Here is a 26,969-nt window from a genome sequence, read left to right on the forward strand (position 1 = left end):
GTTTAGCTGTAATTCATTTAATTTCCTTTGTATTTCCCGCTTTGCATTAAAAATTAAAAACAACATTTTTACAATATTTTATATCCTATACTATCTGTTGCAAAGATGCAGATACATTTACAGATTACATATAAAATGTTAGTGCTTATATATAATTTTAGATATATATCTACAACAAATATTTTTTATATATAGGCAAAGATTTCGAAATACCTTATTAAACCTTATATCGAAGCAAATTTTTCCACCTTCTCAACCGCTAGCTAGTGCTAATTACTCTGAAATAAAAACGGAATAAAATATAAATATCTCAGACACAATATATGTTTGTTTGTATATGATATATTTTAGTTTTGCTTTTCTGCACGCGATGTTTACACTAGCTGTCGCCTAGGCCCAGATACATTTGTATCTTTTCGTGGTGCGCGCTCAAAAATGCTGTTACGTATGTGTTGGCGATTTTGTTTATGATATGTTGTCATACGCTGAACTGTGGGGCGTTTCACTATAATGTATACACGATGTATATTAAAATTTGTATTTGGATTTATAAGCTTATTTACAGGGTATCCGTTAGTCGAGCACTAGAGCTCAATTGCAAATTCCTTCTTTTGCGTTTCATTTCATTTGGCCGCAAAATGTGCGTCGCACGCCTTTGTTCCGCCGTCGCCGTCGCTGCCCACGCTTTGGGCAGGTGTCGGCGTTTGTATCGTTGAGATACATTTGCTAGATGTATTAGATACATTTGTTATTTGTATTCTTTGCAGCATTCGCAAAAGCGAAAGTGCATTCCCAAACAGTAATGTGATTCGCAGCCATAAAAATATACAAATATATATAGGTATATATATACATTAATACATATAGCTTGTTCTGGCAGGCAGCGAACCGTAGCTCTTAAAATACGCTTATCAGCTCAGGGCTAACTCTAGCAGCCAGATTATCGCCTAGTGGTCAATAAGATTGTACTTTAGCTGTTGGTTAAGAATTAAAGTGCACAATTTTTTTGGTAATTCCCATTGGTTACGCTTAGCTAGAATTTTCTTTTATTTATTGATATTCGAAAGTCTTGCGGGTGCTCTCAGGTTTCCAATTCGTCTGTTTTTTATCGCTGTTTATTCAGTCTGCCGCACATCTGTAATATACATTTGTGTAACTCGATGCGCCGCCTACTCCGTGATGACGCATTCTATAGCTCGTTTCACCATGGCTTAAGAATTAACGCTCGGATTTATAGTGTAGTCAAAGTGAAGTACGTTTCTGGATCTCTTCAACAGAATCTTGAGATGGATTTAATTTCTTGTAACGATAATCAAATAAAATTTGTTCTAATTTGTTAATTGGCTTATTTCGAGTTAAATCTAGATCTTAGTTGTGATTAAACTTGTTCAGCTTGTCAAGCATAGGAAGTGAGACAAATGTTGGCTTATAACTGACACGAGCTTACGTTTTAGAGTTTCATTCAATTTTATTTAAATTTACTATAATATTATTACTATAATCTTATTGAACATTGATATTACTAAGAGTTTCTACAGTCTAATTTCTAGTAAGAAATTCCCAAGCGTGTCATTTATAATATTGTCTAAAGATATTCCAGTTCGTCTAATTTTATACCACTATCTAAAAATAATATTTCATATAAAATGTATATCTTTTAAGCCATAAGAGTTTGCAATAATCCACCAACATCAAGATATTAGTCCTTGTCGTAAACCTTGTTGGCATTTTGCCAATCTTCAACTGGATTAGTTTTATCTGTCAGCCGCACAACCCTGTGGTCTGTAACGCCTTGACTCTTCCGTCTTCAGTCTGCGTTCTTCGGTCCGCAGTCTTCTGTTTGTCATTTTATAATTTCATAGTCACTTGTTTGCTGCATTGCCAGTTGAGTGTGAAAAGCAGATGCGCGAATTCATAATCATAATCATAATTATAAATGATGCATTCTCGATCGTGCGTTTTCCAAATATGTATATATAACATTCATTCTATATTAAGCTGAGCCCCAGTTGGTCTTATCGCAGGCGTCTCTTATCACGTGCTGTAGTTTTCCACTTGTTGTTCCTTGCTGTGGAAAATTTTTTTTGTTGCCACAGATTATGGGACATGCAACACGAGTTTGTTGATTAGAGCGGCGGGCGTAGGCAGAAAGCAGACAGAAGCAGACGGAGACTGTGCTCAGAGTCTATGAGATTTTTGCTTGTTGTATTTGTTTTTTCGGTTGGCTGGCCGTGACATTGACACAGTAAGATTTCGTTTATCGAAATTGATTTCTATTCATTTATGCGCATTGCACAATTGATGAGCAACAACGATTTCAAATGCGTTGACTCCCCAATCCGCTAAAATATATTATTTATATTTTTATTTATTACAAAAAAGAAATCCAACGCAAAACGAATGCCTCACCTTCATGGCCCGATGCAATTGGACAAAAATGCCCTAGACCCAGACCCAGACCCAGAGCCATAGCCATAGCCATAGCCAGAGTCATAGCCCGAGCCAGAGCCAGAGCCAGACAGAAATCCATTGAGAGATATGAGACGTGCTCATAGCTCCCCCGGTTTTTCAAGCGTGAACTTCACTTCGGCTTAGTTCACTTCACTTCTCTCAGTCGGCAATGTAAGCGCCTTGAGACTGACCGGTTGTGGTCAGTCTCAGCTGCGCACTGAACGCACACAAGGTTAAATTCGTATATACATACATAAACACATATACATACATGAGTATTTTGCGGAGCTTTATTCAAATTGCTCGTTTCCTATAGAGGAATCTGCTTCTTTTTTTTTTTTTTTTTTTTTTTTTTTTTTTTTTTGCGAGCTATGGCTTTGTAGAAGAAGTGGCCACTTGAGTCACGCTTACAAGTTTAAAGACCCTCGAAGAATTGGCAATACAAAACACTCGAAATTTTGATACGCACATAAATGCATAGATAATGTGTTAACGCCCTGCACTTGAGTGTGTGCAATATTAATTGTATCTAATCTCTGCTTAAGCATTGTTACCAAACCAATGTTTAAGTAACGGATCAATCAATATTACCTTATCGAACTCTAGGCACTCACAGTTTATTCTTTACAAGCAGTCTGTCTTGCAACATCCAAAAGTTATTTATATTTTAAGTGCTCTAGAGTTGAGCTAGATGAGATTACAGCCAGAAGGTAGACAGTAAAACAAAAGTAAAAGAGAGAATCTCTATTCCAGCTCTCTTATGTCATTAAGTTGTGCTAAAAATAAAACAAGTTGCAAAATTTAATATTCATCAATATTTAAGGGAAAAGGAAGAAAACGAAACAGATTTGAGTAAACTTGTTTTGCATAGTTTAACCTACTTATCGAATATACATATTAATATAAATATAAATTAAATGCGTTTAAATATATTTTGTAGTACGTGTATTGAAAAAGGGCTCAAGGTATTAATAGATTTCTCAGCTCTGTTATGATTGACCTACTTATTGCGACGACAGCACAAACTGCCCATCGTTCCGAGTAAACTAGAAGCAATTATGGCCCTACTGTGATCTGTTATTAAATGTGAATTGATGTGAGAATCGTAAACACAGGCACGCATACACAGACACAGACACAGACACAGTCACCGACACAGATAGTCACTCACACTTGAGCCCAAGCCAGCCAGGCGTTAAACTATAACAGAACCGACAGTTTACAGTTTACAGTTTACAGGCCCCAGTTGTAGTAGATGAATGCAATTAGAGAGCTTTATAATTGCATTCTAGCTGCGCCCACAGCTAGATAGTTATTCCATTAATGCCATTGTTCTAGCGATTGCTACACCTGTAACGGGGCACTTTCGATTTCGCTGAGGCGTGCCACCTGCTCCGCCCATTAACTTGTCCAAATCGGCGGCGTCATCGTGCCGCGTTTTCATTGATGTCTATGAGAAATATCTTTTTTTTTTTTTTTATTATTATATATACATATTTTTTCGTTTTGTATTTGTGGCAAGTGTATGTGTGTGAGTGTTGCGCTGTTGTTGTCGTAGGTTGGGCCATTGTTCTGATGTCATAAATTTTTCTAATTTGCTAATTTGCATTATTAGCAGTTGTTTTTCCACTTAGCACAGCGAAGTGCTTAAGGTATATGTATTCCGTAGAGCAGCTGAAGAGCCTAATTTGCTTCTGTTTAAATCTTGATTATGATAGCTTTGTGCTTCTAATGAGGAACTGTGCCTAAAAATGTTTTGACATGCTCGAGCAGCTTCGTGATACTTGAATTTGATATGTTAATTAGACTTGGCCACTTAATATATTCACAGCTGATCGATGAGCACAGATATTTATATCGACTCAGCTTAGTAAATTCTGGAATATGTTGTGCTTAATCTTACATATATTTTTTTTGTGTATTTATTTTGAATAACCTTGTAACATAATCGAGTGATTAGCATAAGTTATGCCAGATGTTGAACTCGGTATAGATCACTTGAATCAGATGAGAAAAATGTCAATAAATAGATCACTTATGTTGATCAGGCTTGTTGCTGATCCAATAAAGTGAAGACTCTCTATCTATGAAACAGCATATGGAGCAGGTGATCAACTGAATCGCTATAGCCGATTGCTGTTGATCTGCCTTAGCACAATTACAACTCATTCTCATAACAAACACGCCCTATACACCACATGCGACGTCGCGTCGTCCCGGGGCTGCCCTAAGCCTCTCGCAAACCCGATAATTGTCGTACATTGCATGTGCTTAGAGACTCACTCGCTCAGATATCTATATTTATATATATTGTATATATATACATGTTCAAGCTGCGATATCATCGTCGCGTTGTCGCTGACGTTGCAGCCGACCGACAATGGCCTGCTAATTACGGCGCTAATGCCGGTTCAATGGAGTTCATCGAAAGTAAAAGTTTAACTAGCAATAGAGAGATTGAAAGAGAGAGAGAGAGAGAAAGACAAAGTGTATGTGTCAGAAAGAGATAGAATAGAGTTAGTTCTCTATTCTGTAGTCAACTGCCACGCCTCGTTGGCACATCTCATGCACAATCGATTAATGAACGTCATATTTGCAGTGCTTAACGGTTAACTGAGTTGAAGGATCGATTAGCAGCACGATGAGCATCATCGATAACGGTAAATATCGCCTGCGCAAGGATTGGGCCAGCGCCTCCATACCATCATTGGTCAACATCGATGAGCACGTGGACGGCGGCGATGGCGGTGGCGGAGAGGCAGCTAACAATAATATGAATATGACAGCTCCACTGCCACCACAGAAACCACCGCGTCGCAGCTCCCTGGCCCTGGGCCTCTTCTCCAGCAAGTCGGACAAGAGTCAAAAGCGACGCAGCTCCATCGCTGTCTCGTTTCTGCGACGTGATAGCAATAAGGTAAGCCACAGGGCCTTAACATTACAATCTCTATTGCATTCGAGCTTATGCCTGGAACTTATGTTTGTTCTTTCGTACTTGCAGAACTCTACCAAAGACTCCTATGAATCGGCTGTGCGCAGTGAGAAATCTGATGGCTCTGCCACGCCCACAAACAGTCCCGAGCTCGTCTATAGCTCGGAGGAGAACATACGTGCCAGCTCACCGAACGAGCCTGGTAAATTGACCTATTTCGAGGATGGAACACAATCCCGTGCCATTGTACAGGGCATGAATCCGTATGATACGCCCAATGATCGACAACGGCGACGTCGCAGCTCGCTGCAGACGAAATTGGATAGGCACAGACGCAAGAAGATGGACTACATCAATCAACGGAGCCTGGACTCCAATATGACATACAGTGAATCGCAAAGCGATCTGACCAATGATAGTATGGGGGCCAATGGCGCCAATGCCAGCGATATGACCGGCTATCGTAATGATGATGATAATGATGATGAGGACGACATTGTCGATCCCAATCATGTTGAGTATTTTCCGCGCGAGAAACGACACTCCTGGTGGAACATATTTGTGCCCGATAATTTCAAGAACAGGTTCGCTATATATATTCACGCATCAATCCTAACTCCATCATCTGATTGCTCTCTAACCCAAATAAAAATAAAATGTATGTTTAACAAACGCCTTGCCAGTGACTAAACTGCATCGTTCAGTTAGTGCCCTAAAAACTTTTTCGTTTCTCCCAGCCCGACTTCCAAGTGACTAATCTAAGCGTATACCCTGTAATTAATAGTGCTGCTCCAAGAATTTTCGCTCAGCGAAGCTAGTGAATTAACTATCAAGTTTTCACAACAATCATTCATTGTGTATGAGCATGTGTGTAATTATGTATGTACTCATATAATAGCAGCAAGTTTACGTACGCTAATCTATGTAAAATAAGGCCTTACTATGCGATTCTCAGCGATTCAAGTAAGTTTCTAAGGCATTTATGGAGTCATTTAAAGGCCTGTTTCTCACAATCTTAAGCAAGCTATCTATATATATATATTGTACTATATAAAATTTACTTACCACAGTGCCTTACTCTGCGATTCTCATGTAGACAATAAAGTCCTTTAGGCTGTAATTAAAAGTATTTTAAGATTCGCTATGGACAATCCTATAAAATTTGTTCTTTGAACATTAATTATTAAATAATTTTTTTTTTTTACATGTAGACGTATTTTTGTTAGATTTCTTTGAGCTTCCACCTGTTGACGATGCTTAATGTTGCGTCACTTTTATTGCGAGTTCTTGAGTGTGAAACACCTTGACTTTTGCTTTGTAAGCCGCTGTCTTTCAGGGTTAATTATCGCATTAGAAATAATAATTGTGCAGAAATGTTGCGTTGGATCGAAAAAGTGATGAGAATTCATTAGCGTAGCGCTCCCATTGACTGGCCATGACCTAGCCAAAAGTTATGAACTCCGATAACCCAACTAAGCCACAAAAACTGAACTGAACTGAACCCAAAAATTAGCTATTGTTGTACGTGTTTTTTTTTTTTCTCTATTTTTGTAATCTTTGAAAGCTCATTAAGATAATTATTTGTTAGGGGAAAAGCCTTGCCCGTAGGCAAATCCATTAGCTATCCATAGATATATATATATATATATATATATATATATATATATATATATATATATATATATATAACATAAAAAGCCATGTTATCTCTTATCTGTTATTTTTAATTATATATTTACTCTGCTTTATATAAATATTTGTAATTTTCATGTGAATTTTTTGTTTGGCTTTATTTGCGTATTTTGCGCTTCCTTGAAATCAATTTGCTTTTGTTTGTTGATTTTGAATGCATTTATTTTTGTGCACATTTCATTTTCTTGAATTTCTGTTATCATCTCTTTATGATTACGATTTTTATGCCCTTGCAAGGGGTATTATAGGTTGCTTATAGAAGAAGCATTAATATGAAATGGAATGTAGATAGTGTGAAGGCCTTGTATGATAATCTCTGAAAATTAAAGCTATAAATTAGCTGTTAAAGTTATAAGAAAATACATTAATATAATGATAAAGAAAAGTTTGAATTGAATGCTTCATATTTTGTTTATATCAAAGGCTCAGAAATCTTTATCTTCTCTATCTTTTAAAAAACATCGACACAAATTTGGTGAGCTCCAAGATTCTCTTTTATAATCTCTAAAAGTGTGTTTAATCTTCGATGTGTCTTAATTATCAGCCTTTGTTTTTACGATTGTTCGATATATATTTATATGTATACATATATACGTTTTTCAATATGCATTTTAATTACTGCACAAATGTTGATTATTTCTTATTGTGATTTTATTCATCGACGACAGCAGCGCAAGCCTCGAGGCGGGAATTGTCATCTTTTTCTTATTCTTGAACCTGGAAATGTGAGCTTTATTATCGTTACTCTTCTTCTTCTTCTCTTTACTAATTGAGGCAACGCTCAAAGGGAAAGCAAAGCCAATTGCAATTTCAATTTTCTAAGATAAAGCTGTACAACGAACTCACCCACACCCGTACAGCTCCCTCTCTCTCTCCCCCTCTTCTTGCTAAATGAAGGTCAATTTTTGTTATTTAGCAATGCAAATTAGAGATTGTTGTCCAGCTCATAGAGCGCACAGCATTCACATATATATCTTAATCAATTGCAAGTGCCGCAATTCCCTTTTTAAAATACCCTCCGCCTGTTGGGCAGAACGCAGAACCTGAAGAAGCAATCAACAGCGAAACGAACAATTCAATGCGACTTGTAATAAAGAATTAATAAAGCTAACCAATTGGCGAATGAAATGTAAACAGTTTGCACAATTTCAATATGATATAACTGACCGACTTCTGCCGTAGTTCATATCTGGCCACGAGGCAGCACGTTTTATGGCACGCGATTGTAGAGACAGCAGTTCGATAAATGATTTTCAATTAAAATAACGGTAGATATAGTAAACCGATAGGGCAGGCTTATAATGGAATATCGAATTAATTAAAGATAAATTTTTAAGTAAAAATTCCGAATGGGTGTAATAAACATAGCTCATATAAAGCTTTAATACGTAAAGATAAATTTATATTTTCTATAATAAGACAACCTGTTGCTGAGTTAGAATAGGTAATAGATATGTGCCTCGTAAAATACCAACTAAAATACCTCATTAAAGGTTCTTCCAGCTGCATTGAATGGCTTCATAATTTATGTGCCCATGTCTAAAAATAAGCCTCTGCTACCTGTTACAAACAACTTTGCAAAATCTATATACCCCATTTATACGCTGTCAAAGCGTACAGGGCATAAGCACGAGCATAACCAACTAGTTCATTAAAAGAGTACTGTATTGAATGCCCCCACAAATTGTTTGCCCCATTGACGCTTCGATTACGCTATACACACACAGTCACACAAACACACACACACACAAGCACAGAGATGGAGAATTTACAAGTAGAATTTCCATACAATTTGCTCCCTTTGCTCTCGCCCCGTTGCCACTTGAAATTCTTAATTAAACGTTGGCCACACTGTCAAACAGCCTCCAGAGCGTAATCTCACGTGCCTAAATATTTGCACAGTTTGACGGGACGGCACGACGACTCTATAGCCTCTGGGGGCCCTCACGATGTCGTCAACAGCTCACATGCTCGTGTGCGTACACATTTGTACATAGATTTCTATGCGCATTCACATTCTCCAATAAGAATGCTTGCACACACACACACACACACACACACAGACATGCACATGCACAGAGAGATCTGCGCCTCCCCGCATTGAGCTCTGGGCCTGACTTTTGTCGGCTAATGTCCGTGCAGTAGCCGGTTAAATACAGCAACTATTTTGGCCAAATATTTAACAAACGTAAATACCTGACGCATGGCCAGCCACTTGGCTGGCAACTCGAGTCTAACTGCGGCATCAAGGTGATGCCCAAACACTTGAGTACACTGCACAACAAGGCAATGCAATGTAATGTGTGTTTGTCTCTGTGAAGGATCGCAAACGCAGCTGCAATTGGCAAATATCAATTGCAAGTGGCTGCTGTTTAGATAGTTTTGAATATTGTTTAAGCAGCGACATGTGGCAATCGAACAAATGTTAACATGCTCAACTAAAGCAGGCTAAAATAATGCACAGTCAAGTCAGGAGCAGGAGAGGAGGCATTTAATGGAATATGAATATGAACAGCAATTTGATTATTTGTAATCAAGCATTCTTGTAATTACGCAAATGTAAGCAATAGCTGACTTGATAGAGGGAAACTGGTTTTAATTGATCAAATGATGGCAAATATTCATCAATGATTAATGCAATTTACAGGTAATTACTTTAAAGCAAGGAAATGGGAGACAATATTTATATATGTAAACTAGAATCATTTGCTGTTGCTGGTCAAGGATATAATTGAGGAATGAAATGAAATGGGGAGCTGTTGGCTTAGCAAACAAATATAATATTCAAGTAAAGTCAAAGGGAGGATGTAGGATGTAGTTCAAAAGTGGCTTATGTATAGAGTAAAAGTGAGACATTTACAGCAATATACGAGTGTGTATAAGGAAGTTGGTATTTAAAAAACAATTCTTAAGACTTGCAGAAACATAATTTAAAAAAAAAATGGACTTAAAGCAGGGCATAGTCATCCCAGGTAAAGGTATAATTAAAAGCAAAAGAAAGAGAATGTAAAGTAATAGGAGGGACTAAAAGGTATCTCTACCAGAATTGATATTTCAATCATTTTACTATTATTTATGAATACATATAGTAAACCCCATGAGCACATATATATACACACAAATATAATATATGTACTTACACATACATATTCACTTATGTGCTATAGCAAATTAATTTTTATAAAACTTTCGTTCTAAAGGTAATTTTCAATGAAATTTTTAGAGCGTGATCATGACGAAAGTTTAGATGTGTGTGTATTTGCATGTACTGTACTCTATTATTTGAAATAGGTTTATTGCTAATTTGTTGGAAAAGAAGAGATATTTAACATGGCAGATATCACGGATAACTAGGCAACTGCACAGTAAATTTAAAATCTCTTATTCTTACATATATATAGTAAACCGTACATTTAAGATGAAATAGATTTGCATAAGCATAAACAAGGATAAACATAAACTGTAAGCTAATACGAGGCTTAACTAACAGGAGTTTGCCATTATTTAAAAGAACAATATAAATATGTCAAGTGACATAGAAACTATCTCAAGTAGTTTCTGCTAGACCTCTACAATATTATTGGACAATAACTGTAATTGAAATTTGTCAAGTTCCACTCAAGTGCATTTCACACTCTTTCGCATCAAGCTGTTAATGGGTCACCGAATGTACTGAATGGTCGGAAATCCATATCAATGTCACAAAAGCAATTCGTCTGTTTAACAACTGTTTAATAGAAACCTGAGATGTTCGCTTGCCCCCCATCGATTTGGCTTTATCAAGCGAATGATTCATTTCTTCATTTAGGAAGCACTTAAGGTGGCTTTTATCAACACAATGTGCAGTATTTCTAGTTGTCAGCGTGCACTTGAGTATGTCCAAATAACAAGTATATATGTATGTGCATATCTGACATGATGTATGTATGTATGTCTATGCATTGGTACATTTTTGCGTAACTAAATACTTATCAAATAAAATAAGCAAAATACTGGACTTTGATAATGCGCAAACTTTTAGGCATACTGTATGGCTATTTCCTATAAATAATATATATATGTACATACAAGTATATATAATTCTCTAATCATACGATTTATGGTGTGTTTTCATAGTAAATACCTGTGCCCGTGTTCAATTGGCTTGAACTACTTGAGCTTTTATATATTGCATTTGGTTAAATTGGGGACGCACGACTCACAGCTGTTTATGGTTAGCTACCATAATTCATAATTGCAGCCAGTCGCCAATAGCATTTCAATATATACTATATATATAATCTGACTTTATAATGTATTTATATATTTATATATATTTGCATAGTTTTTCATAGGCAGCTTATCGAGTTTTGTTATAAATTGTTAGTCATCAATCATGGCTGGATGATGATTATGAGAACAAAATAGAATATATATTACAGCTGAAACAATTATTCTAACTGCAATTTTTAATATTTATACTTAAATGTAAAGGCAATAAAATATTGTATTAATAATTGCGCTAAAGCCTCTTGACCACTCGGGGCTTACGTGCGTGTGTGCACAAAGTCCGACGTGACCTTTAACTGCATTTATATGTATGTATTTATATATGTATGTACATACATATAATTCATATAAATAATGTCGGGCAACAAGGTCCAATAAACAAGCGCTCACAGCGGTACATATCCATATATACATACACATATATTATGTGGGTGTAGCCAGCACTTATGATAAAACATCATCCCAATCTCTCATCAAGAGTAACGAGCGAGCGACCGACTTTGCTCTCGTATACTGAAACCGGGAGCATTTCAGTTGGCGACTGAACACGGGTAGCGACATTTGGAAACCGCCGTCCGATTTGAGCCGACAAAAAAAAATAAACAAAATTCAAAAAAAATAAAAACAACAATAATTCGTAAAACAAAAACAGCAAAAACAAAAGTCGAGAAATTGTTTTTTTATGTAAATGCAAAGTGCAAAGCAATCAGACTGGATTCTGTATAACATACGTGTGTGTATGTGCGTGTGTGCGTGTGTGTGATGATAATAATTTATATTTTATTTGCAAAGCAAATTGTTTAAATATTAATTGCATTAAGTGTGAGATTTCCACATAAATCACAAATGCTCAAATCACGCATGTGATTTCAATTCAAATTATAAAGATTTCGATTTAACAGGCGCTGATAAGCAATGCTTATCTTCAATTTAATTATCTGCAAATTTAATGCATAAATCATTCGTTTATATCTTGTTTGGCCATTAAAGGGGCTCGTCTGGCAAACAAAAAAAAATATATATATATATGTATATATATATATATTCAAAAAAAAAAAAAAAAAAACATGAAAAAGTTTGCTGCTTGGCAACTAACAAAATGAATATATCAAACTAGGCGCTAATCAGTCAAGTTGACAGCTTTCGCACCCTCGGCCCATGAAAAAAACTGTAAAGTGAAAAAGAAGAAGAAACTTGGCTAAATGCTAAATGTTTTACACAAAAGCCCAAAACTAATTTTTATGTAAATCTCATTTGGGATCAAAACAAATAAAAATTTGTTTTGATGTATTTTCCATTGGCAATGCGCTGAAAGGGTATGCTGGTTGGGTAAATCGGTATGTAACATTTAGAAGATGGCATAAACTGTATATATAGTGAGTCGTTCTAACTATATCTGTCAATATGTTGACTTGTGATAATAATCTAGTTTACCATTTCAATATCTAACTCCAGAACTTGAAGAGTCAAAGACTATCCTCACCTGATAAAGCTCTACCTACAAAAATATATTCTATTATTCCAGTTCATTGGGGTATTCTAGTAGCACATAACTGCTCTCTCTCTCTCTCTCTCTCTCTCTCTCTCTCTCTCTCTCTCTCTCTCTCTCTCCTACTCTCTGCTGCTATATTTTCTTTGAACCGGTATTTTGCACCGGCTTTGCATAAACAGAATTTCTTTAAAATTTCTCATACAGCAACAATGAAATATTATACAAATCTTTTGATAAACAAATCCATTCAATTATTATTATTAAAAGCTATCATTTTTCTTTTTAACACTTTTCTTATACAATCACTGAGCAGCTGGCATTTCAAAGTACTTACAAAGGGCCAAAATAACTTCCCATGGCGAAAAGAAGAAATTCTATGCTAAAAGTAAAGCAAATAGAACGTTGACGTGGGTCTAACTGACTGCAAAATACTCGCTTTTGACTTAATTAAAATGTAAATACAAATCTTCAATCGTATTATAAATAATATACGATTGAATATGCTACTACGAGAAAGAAATATCGAATGAGAAGTGGGTCCAACAATATGTAGCAGCACTACAGTAATTCACCTACCAAATTTAGGCAGTTGTTGTAAAACCTAAGCTGATAAGGTATCTTACGTAGTTCATTTTATCAGGGTAATAAATACTGAACAATTTAAAGACCTAGCTTCAATTGTGCCATTTACGCTGGAAGATATATAATACCGATTTGACAAGCAAAAAAAAAATGAAATTTGAAGGGAATATATATTTTAAATTTGTAGGTTCCATTAGGAAAATCCAAATATTCTCTGATTAATTTCATAGGCGAGAAGAAAAGAAATGATAACGGTAGGGTATTTGCTTTCTCTGCAAACAAAAAAAAATGAAAAAAAGTAAAACAACAATATAAAAAAAAAAAAAAAACAATAAAAGAAAACAAAAATGCTGAAACTTTAGCCTTAACCTAAATTGTTTTGTTATTGTTATTGTTGTTGTCAGGAGATTACTTTCAAGTGCAAGTTGATTTATGATAAACATGAAGAGAAACCCGAATGGGTGAGAGGGAGAAACAGAGAAATCAATATATGACCTTGTAGGGCTTTAGCGCAAATGTGAAAGGCATAAATTGGATATGCGGAAAATATCTTTAATAAAATGTATTTAACTATGATGTAATACGGGCTAAAACCGAGCATCTAAAAAGCGGATGTCAGAATGCATCATTAGCTGTTGCCAGCCCCCTTACTCCTACCTCCGTACCTCCTCAGCACTTTAACAACCTTTTTTAAAAAGGTGACATTCTGAGTCTCACATTTAATTAACCCTTTCAACTCGCTTGTAATCTGGCTGCCACAAACAGGTTGGCAACAACAATGCGGCTCTCTAAAAACAACAAGCAGATAAGAATGCGGCATTAAGGAAATTTCTAATTATAAAAAAGAAAAAAACAAAAAAATAATAATAAAAACAAAAACAACAAAAGAAACAAAACGAGAGACATGAAAAAATTAAGATACTTATTTTAGTTATCAGAAAGGTATAAAATAAGCAAGAAGCTAGCAAAAATTTTAAATACACTCAAAGAAGGAATTTTTAATGCTATGATATCATAGTAAAACTGCTCGGTAAATAATATATGCATAATATTTATATATAAAATAAAAAAGGAATATGCCATTTGTCAGTCGACTTGTATTTGTATTACATTAGACTTATAAATGCTATAATATTTACTACTTTTTCGATATATGGCTTAGATTTATGTAATGGGAATTTGCAACAAAAACTACATCGTTTTAGCTTAGTCTTTTAGATTGGACTTTAATGGACTTTAACGCTTTTCAATGTCCACTTTTAAATGTTACATACTTTGTTAAGCCCTGCTCCAGCCCTTCTGTGATTTTTTTGATATACTCGATGTTCTCTTGTGCTACAGCAATACCAAAATAAAAATCTAATACAGTTCAAATAGTAAATATTTAATATTTAGTTCTACTGCTGTAGCTTCTTCCACATCCATCGACTGCTTTATCAGCTGACTGCTCGCCTACACAGCTGATTTTTAGTGATAATTTTAACTGCTTGCAGAAATCAGCTCCTGGCTGCCTGCTTTCACAGCTGACTTCCACTGGTCACCTCTACTGCTGACTGCTTACTTAACGTTTAGTCAGCATAAACTGACTGCTGGCTTCAGCTACCAGTTTCTGCTGTTGATTTCTACAGCTAACTTCTGCAGCTGACATCTAGCACGACTGACTGTTGACCTCTAAATGCTTTTGCTAACTGCTGAAAGCTGGCTTCTATTGTTGACCCTGATTGTTGACTGTCGACTTCAATTACCAACAGCTTCTGTTGACATCGGCTAACTTTGTCTGCTGACTTCATCTGCGGGCTGCTGAATGCGTAGAGTTGTTTGCTGACTGCTCTTGCTGCTGCTGCTGCTGTTATCAGTGTCTGTCGTGTAGCACGTGATTTGTTTTCGCTGAGAAAAGCCGCTGCAGTTGGTAACTGATATGAGAGGTTTTGCGACTGTGGGGCTGGTTATTAATTGGTTATTCGCTCGTTTCGTGCACATTTGACAAGCTAATTAATTTCGTAATCAATATGGCCAGCAAATAAAACACTGTGAGCGAAATTGAGTCATTAAAGTCAACAAAATGTCGCCAGAATATGTCGTACAACAATATTTTGGTATTTTACGGCCCGTTTTTACAATTCATCTGTCGGCATCTGCCTTAGCTGCTGCTGCTGCTGGTTCTAAGCTGGCTGACAGTGCGTATGATTGATGACCATATATTTTATAATACTATATATATATATAACTTAAATATGCACAAAGTTGAATCTTAGCAAAATATACAGGCATTTCCGTTTAAAATTGAATGGAAGCTGAAATATTTGAATTATTTTCATTGGATGTTGTTTTTGCTTTTTAGTGTGACTGAGAAATGTTTGAGGAATATTTATTAATTGAAATTAATTAAATATGCAACACGTAATGATTACAGCACCGCAATACTGGTAAGACTAATGATTAAAATGAGCTTAGCTTTAAGCTATATAAATGTATATGTGTATGAGTAAATATTGTTGGGGAAAAATTCAGCTGGGACATAAATACCTGCTTCCTCTTCAGCTTCTTTGTCGAGTCTTATATACAAATGACACAAAGGCTTAATAAGACATCGTCTCAGCTTCTTGAGAGCATGCCTCGAGGCACGTACGCAGCATATTTGATCAAACAGCGGAGAGCCCTACTTGCCCTCTCTTTTCCACTGCCGAATCATGCTTTGTTTGCTCCGTCAAAGGTCAGTTATGCATCTCTATCTCCCTCGCTCGCTCTCTCTCTCTCTCTTGTTCTGTTGCTCTCCTCTTTGATTCTCTTGTTGTTATTTACTTAGCTGAAGAGTGTTAAATACCAATTGTATCCATTTAACAAAAATGAAAAACAAGATCACTCAAGACTTACTGTCATTAAGTCCAGTTGTTATAAATATATATATGTATGTATTTGTTACGTATGGCTATATATTTTTGGAAACTGGGAAAAGTGCTCTCGCTAATTGATTGTAAAATGTGTTAATCAATTGTAAATTTAAATTTATGACTGTGCACATATAAACAAAACAAAAAACCAATTCATTTGGGTCTTGCATATAAAATTTATTGAGCTGTCTGGTTTTTATTCATATTTCGACATTAAACGCGTGTTCCCAAAACTCTAGCGATATTTTTGTTTTATTTAAAGTAATATATTAGATTCCAAGAATTGATTGATTTGATATGTCCCCAAACATTTCAAGCTATATTTTGATTACTTTCGTTTATAAGGTATTATAAAGATAATTGTAGCTTTATCATGCACTCCGAGTGGTTAGGTTTGATCAAATTATTGGAAGCGTATGATTTATTATTAAACGTGCTCTAATGGAATATTCTGCATAGTTTTGACCACTCGAAATTTGCTATATATGGATTATATGAAATATTTCAATAGAACTAAAAATTAGACCGAATAATAGAGAATATAGAAAGAATCAAAATAGAAGAAAATAGAAATGAAGAAAAGAGTAACGAACTGAAAATATAGATAAAATGATATGAGATGACATTAGGTGGAAGATGAAAAGAAAAAATATGAGAAAAGCGCGAAAAATGAAACAAGAGAGGAAAGAGAAAACTCAAAAATATATATGGAGTAGAGACGAACAAAAAAAATGAGAATCGAAAGGAAATCGAAGAAGCAGAGCAATGGATGAAAGAATAGAAAAAGAAAACTGTCAAAATGGGATATATGCTTCAAGAAGAAGAGGAGTGAAAGCAGAGAAACGAGATGAAGGAAAAATGTTAAGTAAAAGATAAGAGATAAAATAAAATAAAAAGACAGAAAAGAAGAAATATAGAAGAAGCGAAAAATAACTAATTCAAAAAGCAGAAGACAGAAGAATATTTGGATATATGTCCCTGAAAATATCTCAGTTGAAAAATGCTAATATAACACTCAACTAAATAGTGCTATGTGAATATAGACCCCCGCTTCAAAACGTGACTATTATAGAGTAATAAAGCTGCAGTAGAGCGCGTGCCTTCATTATCGCCACGTGCTCCACGAACACCTGGGGATGTGGGCATAATGTGAGCAGCAATAAATATCAGACAATGATCGGGAGTAGTTAGGGTTGGGTAGGACGTTACGTGTGAATTTTGGAATTGGCGTTTGTTAAACAAAATACATTTTATGAGATACCGACATATATATATATAGCATGTATATAGTATGTACGGATATACATACCTATATAGATGTGAATATATTTGAATATTTGAACAGTTTTCTTTTTATTGTCATATTGTTTTAACTTCTTTTTGTTTGTTTGTGTATTGATTTTGTTTATGATTTTCTCGTTTAATTTTTGGCACCATTTCGTTTGCTCCTTACAAATTATATTTAACAAACGTGCCAGGTCACGTAGGGCTAGTCAAGATGTTTCCAGTTTGTCGCGCAGCGTTGACAATTTGGCGATACCCGTGCGCAGGTAAGTTCAGCTAATTATTGCTAACACAAACTGTAACTTATAACACTCTCACACCCACACACACACACACACGTACACCCACGCACACAGATATAAAAGCATCGTGTACAAATAGCTAACACCTGTCTCATTTTTAACGGCATGTTTAGCATGTTGCATGCAACCGCTTCCATGTACATATATCTGCATGCATGTAAATAATTAGTTAAGGCATGCATATGCATAACGATTTGCCTTTTATATCATATACTATATACTCTTTCTTTTCATTTATATAACAGTTTTTTCCAGCTTAAATTGTGTCCATAACCAAGCCGTAAATTCAATTTGAATCAATTTACAACGAATTCATAAAGATCGCATAAATAATATAATAGAAGGAACAAAGCGCGAAATTCGTATCGATTTATGATTATTTATAGATTACGAAATTATCTTGATAGATCTAGTCTTCCGTAGAACCGAAATGTTGTTCTCTATTATTTATAAGAGTCGCAAAGTTTGTTAAGCACCTCATATTAATATGATTAAAAGTATAAAAATTAAATTTGTTGCTGAGTAAACAATAAGAAAACTTTTGTTCTGTGGACAGATTAGCAGAGATTAGATTAAAGAGCAAATATCTTGATAGGTAGGCTCTTCAACCAAGTGCGTCACATCAATCAGAACTGTCTCGAGTTTTTCTACATGATTTGCATACAAATATAAAGATACACATATATCTATACACACACACACATATATATATATATATATATATATATATATATATATATATATGTATGTGAGTTGACAAAAATTTGGGCTTGTTTTTTAAACAATTTTATCAGTGCGTAGTTGACTTATTTTCAGATTAATGTTATATGATATGATATTTTATTTGAAAAAAAAACTGGAATTAAAAAAAAGAATAATAAACAAATTGCTAAGATATATAATATCTGTATGTAGCTTATGACTAAGACAAGTGGAGTAGCTGTTTTTAGCATTGATTGAGTAAAATAATTATATTTCTAATTTTTTTTTTTTAGTGTATGCAGTTTTTGTCTATAAAGATTAAGAATCTGAGGAAATTTTCAGGTAGAAGATATGATAAACATACTTCTTTAATAAGTCTATTCACAAAGCAACTTAATTAAGCAAATTGTCCAAATGCTTCAACGACAATTTTATTGTTTCGTAATAAACGCAAGCTAAAGAAAAACAGTTGCGTCAATAAACTATCTAATTAGTCTATAAAAATAAATGTGGATCCATTAAATACGATTCAGGCACAAATCATAAATAATCCCAATTTATTCAGATATAGATCTATATAAATATCTCTATCTTTGAATATTTTGGATAGAGCGAGACAGAGCTTTTTAATAATCTAACTAGAAAATCTATTTTTCGTCTCTTCTATGATATGTAAATTGAGAATTGACAAGAAAATTTATACACGAAATGAACATGTATATAGGCTAGGGTTAGAGTTACAGATAAATACGAATGAGCAGATAGGAAAAGAGTTAAAAGTATATATATATATATCCTCGGATGTCTATTCAATTTAGATTGTCTATAAAAACTTTTTGATGAAAAAGAAATATTGAATATATTATAATATAAATCATTTTTTTTTTTTTTCATACAGAAGTTTGAAGTTCTTGAACCCTCAATGGCACAGCGATAACTATTGATAATTGTATCAGTTTTATCATATCAGATCATATAATATATACAATATATACGCACATACTTATATATAGATTTCAATATGTGTCATTTGTATGTAGGCAAACAGAATAATGTTGTCTTTTTGAAGTGCTGATGACAGTTGTTGACATACGTCAGCTGTCCGCAGTGGCTGTTGGCTAGATCGATGGGAGAGTGGTTCAGCGGTGGTTGGGTGGTGCGTACTGCTCGAATGGTGTCAATGTGGCAAGAGCTGGATTCAACCTTCATTGGCACTTGTCATTATCAAAGTCAAAACGCTTTAAGCCAGCTATGCTGCTACCTGCTTTCTGTTTTAAAATATCATAAGTAATCATTGATAAGATATTGTTAAGAATATTCTCAATGTCTTGAATTTATTCTAAAAATTCTATTGGCCAATTTGTATACAGAACAAGCTTCAAATAAGAAACGTATTCCATGCTTATGGCGTGCCATAAAAAATATGTTTACTGTACTCACTCAGAAGTTTATTTAATAACAAATATTAATGATAAATATAAAAGGTATTTAATCATGTGATCGTATTTTAGCTGGAATTGAAACAACTGTGCAAATGAAATTCCTAGCTCGCCCTCAACTTAAGAAATAATAACAATACATAGGAGACCTATAAAAAATAAACACACATGCCAGCAAATCTTTAGTAAGCCAAAATGAGACTATACTCTTTGAAAGGTCTTTAACAAGGTAAACCCGTAAACACGAAACATCTGTCTACATCTTTTTAGATATTCATTAAGATTAGACTTTTACTGATGTGATTATTTATGTGGAAGAGATGAGATTCTGTAAGATAAGAGCATAAATGTGTCTTATGAAAAAATACAATTGCGACTTTTCAAAATTGTATGTCTAGCTCACGAACCCTTTTTGAAATTGAAAATTAAAAATCTGTGGAATTTACTGAAAATTTGCTACAATTTTTTTGTCATTTCTTTTTTACTTATATCCATCTTTATTTACTATGATAATCTCAGTTAGAAAAAAAAATATGCGAAAAATGCTAATATAATGTTAGTGTTAGATAGTATCAAAAAAATAAAAATGTTAGCCCTATATTAAATTCTTAATAGAGCTCGTATATACAATCGAACTCTAGTCCAACACTTGGCTACGCGATTCTATATACTTATATATTGTATATGTAGATACAGTTATTATGCGAGCAAACTAAATGGGCGCAGTTTATTTGATTTGTGAAATAATTCAGCTGCGCAATTTAATTAAAAATTGAAACATGCAAAATAGCAGAAATTGCGATAAATAATAATACATAAAACAAATAATACATTTCTGTTTATCAACAAACAATAAGCTCTCTCAGCTGCCCTTACGCATATAAATGCTAGAATTGTATGAATATATAAATACATTTATATACATATATATGCACATATATCTTCATATATAGATATCGTTTTATCATTGATATTCAATTACGTTTATCACAGTTTGCGGAGACATGCGCAAATTAATTTCCATTTGGTTTTATTTTTAATCAATTTAACAAAAGAGAACCAAATAATGAAACAGAGTTATGAATGTGCTCAATTTAAGAAGATATCTATCTATATATGTGTATATAGTGCTTATTGGCAGTTCTTCTGCCTGTCAATCAGCTATTCAATTTCTTGTGTCGAAAATCAAATGAAAATCGGCTTTTTCCTTAACGGATGACAGTGCGCGCAGACGGAAATTACATTTCTGATGCCCTGTAACCATTGTAGGGCTTATAACGGGCTATATTGGCAATGCATTGGTTTGCAACTGTCAGATTAATAGAACTCTGCGTTTCAGGAAGAATGAGTTCGCTAGAGAAGTTGCAATTATAAATTCTTAATATTTGAATTTTTTTAATTTTATTTCCTTTTTATTCCCCTCAAGTTTATGAAGTTTAAATGGAAAAGTCTGTGAGCTAAAACTCCAGTTTAGTATATCTCTTGGTCAATCACTGTGCTGGAAAACTGTCAAAATATAGGTTTACATAGAAATATAAAAGGAATAAATCAACACAGGGTATTTGTTAGTCAGTCATTCCTTCGCCTAGAGGACACTCAAATCCTCTCCAATCAAGCTTTCCAAGCGCTGACAGAAAACTGTCGAAATTGAGCTTCTCAAAGATAAATAGTTTGAAATATTGATAACTCTTACAAATGATATCATTATATTTGTATGCGCATATATACCTATATGTATATGTATGTAGGAACTATTAAAAATCGAGGCGGCAGTCCAAAGTTAGCCACATGCCGACTGTATAAGGCTAACTACAAACATGGCGCTAGGAAGCACACACGCACGCCCCAATACAAATATAACATATCTACGTCGTCATCAAAAAAAGTTAAGAATATTCTAAATAAATAAATAAAAAAAAATAAAAAAAGAGTGAATAAAACTCGAAATGCACGGCAAATGAATTTTAATGAAATTGAATGTGTTTGCAATTGTGTTTGAATTCAATTTCGAGGCATTTGCCAGACGCCGCCCCTGGGCCCCCTCCAATGACTTCACAAGACACAAAATCTGATTTTCAACATTTATATTCGATGGTCGTGCTGCCTATAGATCGATGATGAGGCGGATTTTCTAAGCCGGCATCGAGTTGCCCTGTAAAAAATAAAAAAGGAAAACAAAAAAATTTTAAAGTGAGACGAGACGAAATAATAAATGGAATGCATTTAATTAAGCTCGCCTCGTTTGGATCCGCATAGAAGCTGGATAGCTGCTGCTGCTGCTGTTGCTGCTGACGCAGTTGACGTTCATTGTAATGCTGCATGCGCTCCAGCACCGATATCTGGCGATAGTTATCGGCCGTATAGTGCGACATGGCAATGCCAGCGCCCTCGATCAAAGCCAACAGCACCCCGCCCACCAAGGCGCTGCTTAGCATGGCTGTAAGGCCTACAAATTTCAATGGACGAGAGATGATATTAAATGTACATTATTAAATTTACATATATACAAAACTTACCGCCACGTGCCGCTAGAACGCCGCCAGTTGCTGCGCCGCTTATTATAGAATTCCATGGATCCTCCTTGCCGCGCGCATAGACCAGGCTGCAGTCGATGGCACTGAATGTGCCGCCCCAGACGGCAAAGCTGCCACCCACTAGAGCCGAACGGGAACGCATTGCGGCTAAGCCGCCAGCGAGGCGACGCGGCAGACCGCTGGGCGCATTGCGAAATCCTTTGATGGCCTGAAATATGGCGCCGCCCACAGCGCCCATGGTGAAGGCGCCGCCACAATCCTCCACGATGCGAAATGGGCACGGCTCACGTGTATATTCCTCCATAATTGTTCCGACAATAGCAAGCAGCTCTAGAATATAAGCCTGCCTCCGGTTGAACTTAATCTGGACAGCAAAACATCCATACACATAGACAGGGCCTGCTAGGCTTTACGATTTTGTATTTTATTTCATGGAATTCCATGCTCAACCCTGAAATCGCATGTAAAGGTTACAGCAAGCCAAAAACATTTGCGAAAACAATTTCAAATGCGTCGTTGTCCATTTTAGGTCAGTTCCACTTTTTTTTTTTTATTGCCAGATTAAAAAGCAAAACAAAAATACAATATTAAAAAAAAAAAACAACACAAGTGAACACATAAATAAATTGTTATTAGCTGGTTATGGCCACAATTTAAGCTGGAAAAATTTGTAAGTGATAAAGATCGCAGCGAACAAGTTGCTATCGCTTTATATTGTTGCCAATTAATTTAACAATCGATTCGTGCTTTGTCGCGTGTTTTTGTTTTTCTTTCTTCTATTATTATTACAGGAGCAAATCGCGCAGTGTGGATCATGGCCTTGCAGCGCCCTTTGATTTGGATTCGTTGCGTTCCAAAGTTGAGCAGCGTTTCGAGAGCGTTGACAAACTTTCAAGTAAGTATAAATAATAATGTATTATTAAACAATTTCCAAAATTTGAAAAGCGCGCGCTCCCCCACACTAGCGCCATCTATGTTGTTGGCCGCAAAGTAAGTGAACGCGCGAAGTTGGCAGCACATTGGCAAAAGCTTACGTTAGCTAACAGCGCGCGAAAATGTTAACAAATCTCTCTGTCTCAGAGCCTGTAGTTATATTTGTATTTCTCTGTTAACAGCAACAGAGGCAAGTGTTGTGTTACATTTGTTGTTTTTAGGGGATAACGGTTCTTACATTACTACAAACTGTGTTATTATTATGTACTCATATTTTGGCTGGCAATAAAATAAGCGAATTATTGTTCATTTCGAGCTGCGATTAAGTTTACAATTTATGGAAAAATAATAAACCAAAAATATTTATTGTTTGGAGCAAACAAAAGGAAACAGACAAACACAATACTAAATCGATCACTTTTGAACATTTATTATTTAATCAAAACTATTAACGGTATCTATCAGCAATTACTGACTCACACAAAATTCTAAAGCCATGGCCGATCGATAACAAAAAAACCGCTCAAACAGTTATCTAATTTGTACATAATAATCATATAAATAACAGCATATGTATGTATATGCATAGGTACATTTGTATGTATGTATGTATGCAGAATTAAAAACGTTTGCTAAGTTCACACTGGAAGACGCTGGCAATTCATTTTGTCGTTGCTTCTCCTAAACGGAAAACTGCTGATTACAGCGAAAAGTTTTGACGGCCGCTACTGCAATCAGCGAAGATGTCGACGCCGCTGCTACTGTTGCTGTCGCTGTTGCGGTTGCTGTTGTTGTTGCAATTGTAAGCAGCAGCAGGCTGTGACGAAGAAGTAACAAAAGCGAAAGAAGCAAAGGACGCGCAATAAACGCTAATGCCAGAGTGATGCCAAAAAGCAAACACTTGAATAGGAGACGCTACAATAATTAATAAAAATACAAATTAAAATTATAAAAACAGTTAAAAAATGTTGGAATTCGTTGAGATATATTGGCGTTCCAATATCAATGTGAATAAATCAACTCAGCCATTGGCTGCCAACGAGTTTATTGTGATCTACTTGTGCCGTCAGTTTTCCCCGTTGGCTCAGGATGCCATCGAAACGGCCGCAATATTTTCACGCCTGCGTCCCAGCGAGGAGGAATTTGTGATATTTGATCAGCTACCAAAGCCTCGAAGATCGCCTCAAAGTAACAAAAATCAACGCTAAAATGCATTAAAAGCCATTTTTTTTTTGTCAATTGTTTTCATTCCATCATTCTTTGTTGGTATCGTGTTAATTAACAGCAACTGTTTTCTTTTTCGCAGGGCAAAAGTCTTCATTGCCCACCATACCCACCATTTCCTATACTGTGGGAAATCGCGATACCCTGACCTCGGTGGCGGCCCGCTTCGATACGACACCATCGGAGCTAACGCACTTGAACCGATTGAACAGCTCGTTCATATATCCCGGCCAGCAGCTGCTGGTGCCCGATAAGACAGCCAAAGATGACGCCTCCACCAGTTCCACGGGCACCATTGAGGGCGCAGGCGGTGCCAGTGTCTCCGGCAAATCGAGTCCAATTGAACGCAAATTGTCGAGCGATGAGAGCAAGCAGGAGAAAGGTAAGCGACGCTGCTGGAAATGGTGCAATTGGTGCGATGATATTGAAGCTAATTTTTGCAAGTTATTCTAATTTTGCTTATACCATAAACCATGCATAAATTTATTTATTTCTCATTCCGCTTAACTGCATTTCGCATGCTAACAACAACAACAACAACGAAAAAGAAGAGAAGAGAAATAACAGAAAATTGAATTTAAAAATGATTAACATTTGAATGAGCTGGCAATGCTGCCGCGCAGTGGGCAACAGTGCGACAACAGTGTTTGGCAACGATTGAAAACTGCGCTGCAGCCCTGGCTGAACAGCTGTTGGAGCTGTGCAGCCCTAACTGTGTCGTGTGTTCGTGACAGTTTACGCTGTTGGATTTGTTTGTTTGTGTGGCCTAAACGACAGGCGAATAGATAAAATAAAAGCCAAAAAGACTTTCTTACCACTTGGGCCACGCACGTTCACCCAATTGGATAGCAAGTGTTGTTAAGTGCACGGAAGGTCCCCCATCCCACTCCACTCGACTCCACTCCAGAGTAGACGTCATCTATACAAACAAACATACATCAGCATGCACACGGCTGTCTTTTGGCGAAACGGAGGTTATTGACGGACTCTCATATACATTCATATATTTGGGCCTTTGTGCGATCTTTTATTATGCGAAGCGATGTGCTAATTATGGTTTGGCAGGCGGCTGACAAATGCAAAATTCGCATTTCGTTCCTGCGTTGCGGTCTGCTGAATATCACATGTCGCGCATTTATTGAGATTTATATATAAACTAAATAACACATAAATCAATGTGGCCCCGTTTTGGCTTCGCACACTTATCTTATCAGTCAGATAAAAATCACAGCTACCCATCGGGCAACTGCGCGTTTTGCAATAGCTTCTGGTCTAACATTCGCCTTATTATAGTTATTATTATATTTGCATTAAGTCATCCATTCTGTCTTGCAGATATACTTGAGGGCCTGCGTCCAGGCTCCCCGAAGCCGGGACACATTGAGCGCATTGTGGGCAACAGCAGCAATGCCGGCGACAATAGCCAGGCGGAGGAGAATGCCGACAAGAGCGATGATCCGGTGATTACCCAACGTTTTCTTAAGATCAATGTACGCCATATTACCGACGGGCAAGGCGTTGTCGGTGGCGTTCTTTTGGTCACACGCAATGCCGTCATGTTCGATCCGAACGTCAGCGATCCGCTGGTCATTGAGCATGGCCCCGAGAGCTATGGCGTTATAGCGCCCATGGATCTGGTGGTAAATGCCGCAATCTTTCACGATATTGCGCACATGCGTGTGGCCGGTGGAGCCGGTCCAAGTGCGGCTGCCTCGGGCAGCGAAACCGAGAAGCCCGAAATTTATTATCCCAAACCAGTATTAGTTGAGGAAGATTCCAAAGAGTTGTCCGAGCAGCAGGCAGATCTTGAGGCCAACAAGCAGCGCTTAGAGGGTAAGCTCCATCAAATACTAAAGACATTGAAATTAAAGCTAATTAAAATTAACATCATTTTCATTTGCAGCTGAAATTGGATCGCTGGAGATCACCGATGATCAGGAATCACTTTGTTCCAGCACTGGACGCGATGGCGACGCCTTTCCCAAGGCCTTTGAGCGCGAACGTGTTGAGGTGAACTTGTGAATTCACTTTATGCTTCCAATGCAATACTCATATAATATACTCCTGTCATGCTATAGGATACATCAACGGATGCCAAAGATAGCGCTAAGACTGACGCTCAGGATGACGATGAGGATAAGAAGACGTTGGGCCTGACAAATACACGCAGCACGCTTGAGGAGCGACGCAAAAGTCTATTAGATCATCACTGGGCCATTCCCAGCAAAGATCGGTATGTATA

At 36.2% G+C, this 26,969-nt stretch overlaps 2 protein-coding genes across 37 annotated transcripts in view; one reads left to right on the forward strand and one right to left on the reverse strand.

Annotated features, from left to right (window-relative positions):
* Positions 1-26,969, forward strand: part of mtd (TLD domain-containing protein mustard) — an 80,856-nt gene that overhangs the window by 33,418 nt on the left and 20,469 nt on the right. For 12 of the 36 annotated variants that reach the window (XM_018019330.2, XM_018019355.2, XM_018019373.2 and 9 more), the window contains exons 3-10: positions 5,051-5,368; positions 5,453-5,967; positions 17,788-17,859; positions 23,362-23,465; positions 24,810-25,109; positions 26,063-26,560; positions 26,631-26,737; positions 26,806-26,960. In XM_018019330.2, coding sequence (XP_017874819.1) covers positions 5,093-5,368; positions 5,453-5,967; positions 17,788-17,859; positions 23,362-23,465; positions 24,810-25,109; positions 26,063-26,560; positions 26,631-26,737; positions 26,806-26,960 — 2,027 coding nt within the window. In that variant the 5' untranslated portion in view covers positions 5,051-5,092. Of the gene's footprint in view, positions 1-5,050; positions 5,369-5,452; positions 5,968-15,794; positions 15,845-17,787; positions 17,860-23,361; positions 23,466-24,809; positions 25,110-25,434; positions 25,702-26,062; positions 26,561-26,630; positions 26,738-26,805; positions 26,961-26,969 lie in introns of those variants that run through there. The other 24 variants (XM_089463544.1, XM_089463503.1, XM_089463499.1 and 21 more) reach the window with 9 other exon arrangements.
* Tim17b1 (mitochondrial import inner membrane translocase subunit Tim17b1) lies at positions 21,984-23,001 on the reverse strand. The gene is made up of 3 exons (XM_018000726.2): positions 22,553-23,001; positions 22,274-22,482; positions 21,984-22,188 (listed from the first exon to the last, which is right to left on the reverse strand). The coding sequence occupies exons 1-3, from the start codon at positions 22,872-22,874 to the stop codon at positions 22,168-22,170; spliced, it is 552 nt and encodes a 183-aa protein (XP_017856215.1). The 5' UTR covers positions 22,875-23,001; the 3' UTR covers positions 21,984-22,167.

The sequence above is a fragment of the Drosophila arizonae genome, chromosome 2, assembly GCF_054131065.1.
Source record: "Drosophila arizonae isolate 15081-1271.41 chromosome 2, UAZ_ARI_1.0, whole genome shotgun sequence".
NCBI lineage: Eukaryota > Metazoa > Arthropoda > Insecta > Diptera > Drosophilidae > Drosophila > Drosophila arizonae.

Excerpts from the sequence above, each read along its gene's own strand:
- Tim17b1 (XM_018000726.2), bottom strand. The coding sequence starts at position 22,874 with ATGGAGGAATATACACGTGAGCCGTGCCCATTTCGCATCGTGGAGGAT. Across the intron at positions 22,483-22,552 it reads CGTTCTAGCGGCACGTGGCG|GCCTTACAGCCATGCTAAGC; the intron begins GTAAGTTTTGTA and ends TGAAATTTGTAG. Across the intron at positions 22,189-22,273 it reads TCTATGCGGATCCAAACGAG|GGCAACTCGATGCCGGCTTA; the intron begins GCGAGCTTAATT and ends TATTTTTTACAG.